The sequence below is a fragment of the Tauraco erythrolophus genome, chromosome 3 (genome assembly GCF_009769465.1).
Source record: "Tauraco erythrolophus isolate bTauEry1 chromosome 3, bTauEry1.pri, whole genome shotgun sequence".
In the NCBI taxonomy this organism is placed as follows: domain Eukaryota; kingdom Metazoa; phylum Chordata; class Aves; order Musophagiformes; family Musophagidae; genus Tauraco; species Tauraco erythrolophus.
The window spans coordinates 99,719,775-99,731,022 of record NC_141467.1 but is presented as its reverse complement, the minus strand read 5'-3'; the positions used below and the strand labels follow the sequence as shown (position 1 = coordinate 99,731,022).

Here is an 11,248-nt window from a genome sequence, read left to right as displayed (position 1 = left end):
TCTTTAGAAGAATATCTTCCATTCATTAATCTTTAAATTATTCATATTCCCAAAGAATCTTCCCTTCTGGGATTTTAGTTAAGTCATGGGAGGGGTCAAAAGCAAGAGAATTCTGCTGTCATCTGTCTAGGGTTTTTGTCTTTTTGGCCTGTGCTTTTACAGAAACGAGCTGTGCTGACCTTGGATATCTGCCATTTGGTGAAACGGGAAGAAAAAAATCCATTTCCCATATAAGAGTAGCAAGAGAGTTAATTAAAATTTGCTTTGAGATTCTTTCACATAATATGTATTTACTTTTTGCTTCTTCTACTTTCCATAATATTATCATTTTGTCCTCAGGCTTAATTAGACTTTTTACCTCTCTTAATTACTGCTTTGATCTGACTTTTAGCAAGTCTTCCCGATGATGGAACCCAACGATGTTAGTGGAAAGATTTCAGTTGATTTCAGTTGATTTCAAGCTTTGCATGAACCCCAAAATGCCAAATAAAATGTAGTAATGCATTCATGGTTTGTTGAGCAAAATACTTCCAGTGTTTATAATGCCTGTATATATGTATTGTTTAGGTGATGACCTGAAAAAATCATGTCTGAGGTCCAGGGAACAGTCGAGTTTTCTGTGGAGCTACACAAATTCCATAATGTGGACCTCTTCCAGAGAGGGTGAGTTGGTATTTCCATTAATTTGCAGCTGATTATGGAGCAGTTGTTTACAGAAAAGAGTTAAACACCAAAACAGGTTCTTTTCTGCCAAATGCAGTTAAATTTCATGCAATCTCTGGTGCAGGGAAGGATGTCATTGGGCTTTCATTGCTTTCAAGAAAGATCAATGTACATTATTTTCCCTGTAAAGTCAGACTGATTGACTTGGTTTTGTAATGCGATGTTGCAATGCTCCACATTATTTTAAGCATCTGCTCAGATATAAGCACAGTAGCTGCTTTAAATACTTCGATACTAGGGTTGAGTTTCTCTGCTAAATGATACCTGTATTGTACTGTAATGAAAACATGTTCATTTTAGGGTCATAAATCTAATGACTATATTCTTTTAATGAAATTGAGCTGAATCCCACCATTACAGAAGGAACTTGAATACCCATGTTTGCCTAAAGCTTTGGTTCTGGTGGCCACATTGTTTTTTTCATGTCCCTGTGAGTTAGAAGAACATGTATAACTTCTAGTTCCCTGAAACGTTTGCCCCTGTTCTTTTGCACCTCTCTTCCTAATAGCTTTTATAACAGCCCCATGACTGTGAAGTGGAGAAGCCTAACCAAGTGTGAGTTGATACCCTGTTAGCATATTGAGCCCCACAGATGTTTTTCAGTGAAGAAAAGATAAAATACCAAAATATTTTTTGAGGAGACCAGAAGACTCAGATGGGTCAAAAGAATGTAATTCATGGGCAATAGTGAGTCTAATGGAATATTATTTCTTTCATCTGTGAGGATTGATATGTATAGCACACTAGATATTCTCTTTCAAGCCTTAGCTTGGCACAGGGGTGGTGCATACCTGATTTGTCCATCTCGAGCACCATTTTCATAGAATCATAGAATGGTTAGGGTTGGAAAGTACCTTAAAGAACCTCATTTTGAGCAGGAAAACTATGGAACTGTTTCAGATATTGGGATGGATTAGGTAGAGCTGCTTCCATTTGTATACAGGCTTTTTGTTATTTGTTTTTACTGTGATAATCTAGATGGAAGAAATGCTGTGAACTTGAATGAAGGAAACATGGCTCTGTTTTGTTTTAACAGCTGACATCTGTCATTCTGTTCATGTCTCCAAGTGAATATCCACCAACTTTATGTTAGCATTCTGACTATACCAAGTACTTGTGTTAAATAGAAAAAAACAAAACCAAAACCAAAACCAAATCCTCTGTGCTTGAGGTGTTTGGTTCATCTGAGTTATAAAAGAATCCTGTGTATTCCAGTCCTTCTGACCTTAGAAGACAGTCCTAGCTATAGATTTTTTTTTTTTTTTTTTTTTTTTGGCTTCTGATGATCAGTGTAATCAGTCTTTGATCTTCCTCACTTTTCAAAACACACCCATCCGTGGGTTCAATGATTTTTTCGGACTTACACAGTAGGACATTCAGAGGTTAGCCAGGAATCTTCCCAATTCTCTGCGATGAGCTGCCTCGTTTTTGTCATATTGGTTTGCTTTTGCATTCAATAATTTCTGTAAAATGCTTTCTTTAGCTTTGACAGTCAGATCAAATCTCTAGCGTGAGGGTAAACCAGCACTAACACAGATAATATATTCTGCTGTCACACTAATGAGTTCCTAATTACGCTTGCTTTTTTTCCCCACTGGTGCTTACCTTGCTTTACTGATTAATATTCCAAACACATGGTACTATAGGTTATACTGCATGAATTTGTTTACAGTAATTTTTCTTTCAATATATCCTGCGTAGTATTAGATTTGCTTTCTTTCCATAGCTTTAACATTTACATTTCCAACAAAATCCTTTATTGTATCTTATATTTGCTGGTCAGTATCCTTTGGCTTGCTTTATCTACTCAGCAACACCTATCACTGTAGCATGAAAGTGTGAAGAAAAGGAGAAGATGAGCTTGCCCAATTGAATTTTAATTTGGACACTCTTTTTATTTTTACCCCTATTGCCATCGCTGATACTCACTATAGACATCTGGGATATCTTGGATTGACGTATGGTCTCCCCAGATGAGAGGGTGGTAGAAATAATAATGATAGGAATTATCTATTTAACTAGTGTTTTTCTTCTTTGAGTGCCCTGTAAATTATATCAATTTCATTCTGTCCTGATGAAGGCCAGAAAGGTGATTTAGGAAAGGTTGTCCATCAGGATAGCAGTAGAGCTGAAACGAATCTTAATTTCTGCGGGAATCCAATATGCTGTGTTTTTTAACAACAAAAGCAAGAACAATGAAGAGTATTAATAATAATGTATGTTGCCTACTTTTCCTCTTAATATTTTGGTACAAAAACAAAATAATAAAAAAAAAATAGTAAAAAAAACTGATTATGCATCTCAACAAATATCAAACAGTCCTGCTACAGTGTGCCTAACTGATACAAGGTTGAAATTCTTGGGTTGGAACTGTGTTAACTGTGTAGAAATAAAGACAGTATTTTCCAAAAACACTTAGTCTTGGTCAACTGTCCTTCTAAAGGGAGTACGTTTAGGGAGAGTGCGGCTGGGCCAACAGTGAGCCCTTTGGAGAAGAGCACTCCATGCACATAGAGGAATGAATAAGTCAATAAGGTTTAGCAAGAGAATCCTGAGAGAATCAGCCCTTTTGGAGCCATTAGGTGATCGTTAATAATCAAACTTGATTAAGGACATGATCTGCTGGCCATAAGCCACAAAGTGCTTTAAAACATAGGCCTTCAGTAATGGTCTTGTTCTATTTTTGATTGCACTGGAAGCTATTTTGAATCCTATACGCACACACAACCACTTGCCACCTCTCCCTCCCTACAAGAAATGGAAACTCCTTGTTCTGTCTGAATTGCACCCTGTAATATCTGAATCATGTTTCTTAACCTGTATGAATGGTTAATACCGAAAAGAGATTCTGATATAAAATTAATTGAGGTTTTTTTTGGTAAATACTTGTTATATGTTTGTGACATATATAATAGGAAAAGTCATCAGTAAATTATGTGTTGCAGGTAGTTTACTTTGGTCAGTTAGTGTTAAATTTATCTTCTTCTGAAGTACAAACGTAACAGTGTCAGTATTTATAGACATCAAAGGTTAAATGCTGTAAGTGTTGCTATAGGGGAAGAAAGAACATTTTCTTTGGTAAAACCAAAAGATTTGCAATGCTGTTTGATGCCAGAGTTCGGTAAAACCAAAATATTTGCAATGCTGTTTGATGCCAGAGTTCTAAATGTTGAGTAATAAGTAATGCAATTTCTGGAAGAAAAAACATTTTTAAGTTTTCCGTCCTTAAGTCTCTCCATCATGTTCTGCTTAATAACTGGTGACAGATATTTTCTGTAGTGAAATTAGCTAATTGATTCTGATAATCCTTAATAGAGTAGGAAATAAAATTATCCCTGACTGCCAGAGATCAATTAATTGATTTGTCTGCTTCTGTCAGAAGCAATTCTTCTGCACCTTTTCTTCTTAAAGCTTTCCAAAATCTATTTGACAGAGAAAGAAACAACCCCACAACTACTTTGTTCATAGGGTGAGTAACTTTTGGAGTTTGTGAGGGAATAGAGGGCACAAAGAAGGTGAAATAGTGACTTAATAATGCTGGGATTCTGCTAATGAGGTATTATAAAACAAGTATCGAGGTAAGTCATTAGTTAACAATCACAGGACTGAATCAATTGCCTATCAGTCTTTTCACTCAAATTCAAGGCTGCAATTTTTAGTGTCTAACACACTGGTGGTTTGTGTGTGTAAAGGGTGGTGGTGATTAAAAATAAGTGGAAAAATTAAGTTTGGCTTCTTCTAAAATGAATGCAACGTTGCCTGGGGAAAAGAACATTTTCCTGGGGAAAAGATCAGTGGTCTCAGAGTTTCCAAAACCCTACCAGTATCAGACCAAGTATCAGTAGCATTCAAAGCTGCTGAAAACATGATACTCTGCCCTAAAAGATGAAGTCTTTATGTGGCAAAACATCCCTGCTGTCTACCAGATGGACAAGACTGTTTCAGTGTACTTAGTCATGAAATCATCCCCTTCAGAGATAAAATGCAGTAGCTCCCTTCCTCAGCAAACTAGAGTCGAACAATCAACAAATGCCTTTTTGCCAGGATGGTTACCTGGAAAATACACATCGTATTCAGAGGTTCAGACCTTATATCCCAGAATCTTCAAGGTACAGTTTCAGGACCAGGTCAGGTTGGATGGGGAATCTGAGCAACCTGATCTAGCTGAAGATGTCCCTGCGCACTGCAGGGGGGTTGGACTAGATGACCTTTAAAGGTCCCTTCCAATCAAAACTATTCTATGATTCTATGATATGTAAAAAAAAAAAAATTAAAAAAAAAAAGTCTGGGACAGTGGCAAATCTTGTTACTTGGTCCATAACAACATGCATTTCTTCAAACTTCTCACCTGTAATGAAATAAAAATCACTTTTGGACTGTAAATCTATGTCATTTTGAAAATACTTTCCTAGTTTATTTATGATGCAAGGATTCTCTTAATATAAATGAAGAAAAACAGAAAAGAGAAAAGAGAAAAAAAGAAAAAGAAAAAAGAAAAAAGAGGGCTAGCAGGCATTCTGCAGTGATGCATTTCTGGAATAATGAGTACTGTCCCTTGGAACAGATGTATTGACAGAACTGACTTTTTTCTTGGCATGAAGACATATTATTTCTGTGACTCATAAACAGACCTTCACTTTAAAGGCAGCATCAGGTACCTTCCAAAAAAAAAAAAAGGAAAAAAAGCTCAGGAGTAAGAAGGCAATGACAGCCTGCATGGTCATGCAGTGATAGTTGAGAACCTGCTGTACTGAACTGACAGGATTGAAACGAGTGTAGCAGAAACCCTTACTCATGAAAGTAGCTGAGGTCTTGTTGTTCAGCAAGCTAAACATCAATGTCCCAAAGCAAATGTTCAAATTCAGGACAATCAGGTATGATGAGTTATTTTGGTGACAGTTGGTGAAGGCAATTTTCTCATTTGGTTAGTGAGTGTGGCCATCTTTAATTTTCAGTCACCCTGTGTCTACTACCACTAGTGCCCGTGGTAGGGGGAAAAGACTGCCACTAAATAGCATCAAGCCTAAGACACGAGACTTTTCTGCAGGTGAAGAGCAGCATCTCAACAAACTCCATTGACTGATGATCTAAATAGTCAGTGGATAGCAGGATACTCTGTAAATTATCTTCCTCCTTCAAATAAGCAATATTTCGACTTCCCTTGCCATAAATACATTACATAACTGTTCAGTGTCACTTCTTTACTTACAGAGAACTGCGCTAAAGGCCAACTCCAACTCACGGTGTTGGGTTTCTGTGGCAAGGTTTTGGTAGCAGGGGGGTACAGAGGTGGTTTCTGTGAGAAGCTGCTAGAAGCTTCCCCTATGTCCAATAGAGCCATTGCCAGCCGGCTCCAAGATAGACCGCTGCTGGCTGAGGCTGAGCCCATCAGCAACATGATAACATATTTAAGAAGGGAGTAAAAAGCCTGAGAAACAGCCAGAGAGAGGAGAGAGAATATGTGAGAGAAACAGCTCTGCAGACACAAGATCAGTGAAGAAGGAGGAGGAGGATGATGTGCTCCAGGCGCTGGACCAGAGATTCCCCTGCAGCCTGTGATGAAGACCACGGTGAGGCAGGCTGTCCCCCTGCAGTCTATGGAGATGGGACTGTCCACACTGGAGCAGGTGGATGCCTGAAGGAGCCTGTGACCCTGTGGGAAGCCCACACTGGAGCAGGCTCCTGGCAGGATCTGTGGACCTGTGGAGACAGATGAGCCCACGCTGGATCAGGTTTGTTGGCAGGACTTGTGACCCCATGGGGGACCCACACTGGAACAGTTTGTGAAGAACTGTAGCCTGTGGGAAGGGCTCTCATGTTGCAGAAATTCTTGGAGAACTGTCTCCCATGGAAGGGACCCAACACTGGAGCAGGGGAAGAGTGTGAGGAGTTCTCCCCATGAGGAGGAAGGAGCAGCAGAGAAAACATATGATGAATTGACCACATCCCCCATTTCCCATCCCTCTTCACCACTCAGTGGGAGGATGCAGAGAATTCAGGAGTAAAGTTGAACCTAGGAAGAAGGGAAGGGTGGGGGGAAGGTGTTTTAAGTTTTAGTTCTTATTTTCTCATTGTCCTACTCTGGTTCTAGTTGGCAATAAATTAAACTAATTTCCCCAAGCCAAGTCTCTTTTGCTCGTGACAATAATTGCTGAATGATCTCCCTATCCTTCTTAACCCACGAGGTTTTTGTCACATTTTTCTCTCCTCTGTTCAGCTGAGAAGGGAGAGTGTTAGAGCGGCTTTGGTGGAAACCTGGCATCCAACCAGGGTCAACCCACCACACTCATCTAACAGGTTGGCTAACCAAGGCAAAATCACAGAATTAGTGCATTCTAGATTCAGAAATAAGAGGCCTGGACAGGTAGTACTCAGGACCCTGAGATAACGTTTCAGAGGCTAGATATGGCAGAGAACCTTCGCATGTCCTCTCTGAAACACAGCCAGTACAGTAATGAAAACTGTGCCTTGCCTGCTGGAGCTCCTTCTTCTGTGACCTACTGCAGTCAGTTCCCTTTGTGTCTTTTCAGCCATCTTGGTGTAATAATTGCTGATTGTACAATTAACCAAATGTTGTAAAATCCAGTGACAACATTATACAGAGAATATGCATATCCATCTGTTGCATATAACTGTGTCACACTACAGTGGTTCAGTGAGTAGCAGAGAAAGGAGAGGTGACCCTAAACAGGCACAAGTTAGCAGTTAGACGACAGCTTCTTGTAGAGTATGGCTCACTGTCTTTGGATGAAAGATATCTACATATATATCCATAACTGGTCCATCTGGCCCACAGCTTGGGACTGTCCCTAGGCTGCTTGCTTATAACAACCATAACAGATATTCCTACTATCTCGGTTTGCATAGGAGATACCCTCTTGCTCTGATGTGCTAGTGTCAATTGTTCTGAGCTGCAGAAATGTCACCATGAGGGAATTGCTACAAAATGTTGCACATTATCTCCTCGGCCCCACAGGTTGCTGTGAACATGTTGGACACCGGATCATATAGGAAGCCGGTGTAGAAAGCAGAGGATAACTTACTTTCTATTTTCAGAGTGGCAATTTTCTTTTTTTTTTTTTTTCAGCAAAGTAGAACTTTATGTCAGAAATGGAAAATGCACCTTCATGAAGGATCACCCCTTCTCTGAGACCTGACAGGAGCAATGCACTGAACCCCTACAGGGTAGAGGATCATCTCCAAGGGTCAAGGATCTTAGAACTGATGTGGCATTTCTGACAAGAGTACACAATGATGTGTTTGTGTGTGCAAAGAGCATAGAGTTAAAATAGAAAACACTCTACTGCTCAAATTTCTACCCAAGGGGAGAGAATAAAAGGAAAATTATATGACAGACATTGGTCTTCATGGAAGCACTGCTGAGGGTTGCTTAGATATTAGTGATGAGTGTCATATAAGAATCTCATACTGAATGGGATTAAAAAAAGAAAAAGCTTGTCAGCTTGGCATGTTTATGTACGTGTTCATACTAAAAAAGGCAAGAAAATTTAGAATGTTTGGACAAAGCCAGTACAATAGCAGAATGGACGATTTGTAGTGATCTTTGTCAGCAATGGGTTGTGATAGCTGAATAAAATAATATGAACCTCTACATCTCAGAAAACATAAGGGTTTCACTATTTTTCCAGCTTTGGCTTCCAAGACTGCTAAGTACTCAGGAAATCAATTAAAAACATGTGGCATTCTATGTTAATCAGGCTTCTATAGCCTTCTTCAAAATCACTGACCTTAATGGAAGTCACTCCATCGGCTTGTTGGATTGTGTCATCTCTGATTTAGAGGCTGGCAAGCAATGCACCTCTGTAACTCGTGCCTCTAAAGAAGCTTCTTTGTGACACCCAGTATTAAGCAAGCACATTTCTAGTAAGTTTTCTGTGCCAGAGTTCGTAGCTGAGCCTTTGGCAATGCCTGTGCTTTTGATGCAGGTCCTATCCCTTTTTATTTAAAGCCATGTTTCCTGGAGTCAGGCAGTTAGACAATAAATTTTTGTACTATTTAAAATTAACCTTCTAATGCTCATGATTTCCATGACAACCATGGCAGGTTGTATCCCAAAGCTTCTAAAAATAATTTCATATTTATTAGTTTTAAAAAATATTTTAAAAGTATTAACTCCAGGTTCCATTCACTTGTTAAACAATCCCTTGTTGGTAATCAGTGCTAGAAGAGTGGAAAAGAAGTGTGTTCCTTGCAAGACTCTTTTTTTTTAAAAAAAAAAAAAAAAAGGAAGAGAAAAACCCCAGACTTGGCTAACTGTTGTATTTGGTTGACCAAACTTTGCTCCCTTAACATCTGGATGCTATCTCCTCTAAGGAAAGCAAATATCACCCCAATCCAAGTGACATTTACATTGCTGGCGTGATGACTTTCTGAGTTATGTCAGAAAGCAGCTTCAGTTTCACCTAACATGATTTCCATTTATACAGAGCTATACTTCAAATGTTGACTGCAGTTTCGAATTCATGGAGTTACAGATGGACCCATGTCTACCACTGGGGTTCACTCAGCTCTGTGTGTGTGTGTGTGTATGTGCAGAGGGAGGGAGCCCAGGCCCTCAGGCTTGTGAAAGGATATATATGTATGCGCTGCAACATTTTATTAACTAAGAAAAAGTGAAGTGACACGTTTTTAAAGCACCAAACTTAACTAGAACAAGCCAGAAACATGACACCAGCATAGACTGTGTCAGTGCAATTATTCTCAACAAGACAGGGTGCCAGATATTACTGAATGAGCAGCTCTGGTTATAAAAGAACTGTGAGATCCTTCAAAAAACCACTGTGTTCCTTGTATGTAATTTTTAGGGAATGGGAAGTTACTCTGCAAGTTTTTGTGTGAGGGTAATTGTGGTGCTTTGCAGCTATTTTGGCAATTTTCTCTCTAAAACACTTTGCAAACAGCAACTAATTGAGGCATATGAAGTTATCTGTGTTGAGAATGTGTTATCACTTTGTTACACACTGTGCATATCCCTAGAGGAAGCATGGCATAATCACCAGCAGCGAATGTTGTCTTTAAATATAGGACAAGCTGTTGAGAGAACAGCTAGACCTGGTCCCTTTCTACAGTTCCTGGTTGCAAGGGGAAAAAATTTACTGTCCAGAGAAGCTGGGGAATGTCCATCCTTGCAACTTTTCAAGACCTGACATGGCCCTGAGCAATTTAGTCCAAATTCAATAACCGGTCCTGCTTTGAGCAGGCATCGGGCTGGAGACTGCCCAAGTTCCCTTCCAGTCTGAATGATTCTCTGACTCTAGAATGAGGTGACCAGAGCCTTCCTCAGCATTGAAACAACCCTGTGCAGCTTCTTTCTGCACCACCCAGTTTCAGCCCGTGCTGTAAACACTATGTTTTAGTGATTTATCATCAGCACCATGGTCTCCAGTAATTAGTCTAGCTTTTTAGCTTACAGCACAAAATACGTTTATTTGATTAACATTACAAAGTTATTTTTGCTGAGAGATGCAGTTTACAAATAAAATTAAGTTCTGATTCTCATCTATAGGCAATGTTCTGTACCTTAAGGCTTGATGTTTTTGTGTCCAGTTCCTCAACAATGTGTCACATCCTGAAAGAGCCCAATTTTCAATGCTGCACTTAATGCCACCTGTTTCTGGGGTTTGTGTCATCAATTCTCCATGATGTCATTAAGCACCAATACTTAAGAGTGTAAAACAGTTAGACCTGAGTGCACCAATGAAGATCAGAGATGTCTCTAGAAGACCCGCAAATGAAAAGCGACCACTTACTGTATAAAGTCTATTGGTTCAAGTAGAAATTCACCTCAAAGACATGGATTTAGCTCATTAAATTAAAAATCTTGCTTTGCTCAACCTAAAACTTAATTAACTGTTTTCTCAAGGGTGATCAAGGCCACTCTATGATACTCCAGAGGATAACACTTTAAATTTAAGATCTCTGCCTGTAGAAATATTTTTATTTTATGAATTGGATTCACAAAAATGTGCAAAGCACTGCCCAATTACACACCAAAGGCTTTGAAGAAAATCTTATGATGGTCAATTTTTAATGTTATAGATGATAAAATGAGCTGTCTTCCAGGTTAATGACTGATGGGCATTAAAAGCTGTCTAAATCTCCAAAGTTTCATTTTAGTTTCCTCTTCTCTGACTATATTTTTTACCCAAGATTTTAATCTAACATCACACCTTGCATTTTATTTCCTAAGAGAGTGAATCCCATCTGTTTGTATGACATTCCTCTTGGCTAGCACTGTCTGTATGATATATTTTAATGTTTGTCTTCCAGGAGCAAGTAGAATGACTCACCTGTCTGTATCCTTACCTCTTGACTTCTGAATTTTCCTGGTGTGTACAAAGCTTTCCACCTGGATAGCCAGAATATCTACACCAAACTATGGTCTGCTTAAGTATCACCACCTTTTATCTTTAGATCAGAAATCACTCTACAACCTTTACTTATCCCTCCAAATGTCTTTCTAAAGTCCTATTTGTTTATATTCTACAGATGGGAGAAAGCTGAA

At 39.1% G+C, this 11,248-nt stretch overlaps 1 protein-coding gene across 1 annotated transcript in view; it reads left to right on the top strand.

Annotated features, from left to right (window-relative positions):
- Positions 1-586: 586 nt before the first annotated feature.
- Positions 587-11,248, top strand: part of FAM135B (family with sequence similarity 135 member B) — a 155,879-nt gene continuing 145,217 nt past the window's right edge. Inside the window, exon 1 of the mRNA XM_086609581.1 lies at positions 587-663. Coding sequence (XP_086465707.1) covers positions 587-663 — 77 coding nt within the window. The remainder of the gene's footprint in view (positions 664-11,248) is intronic.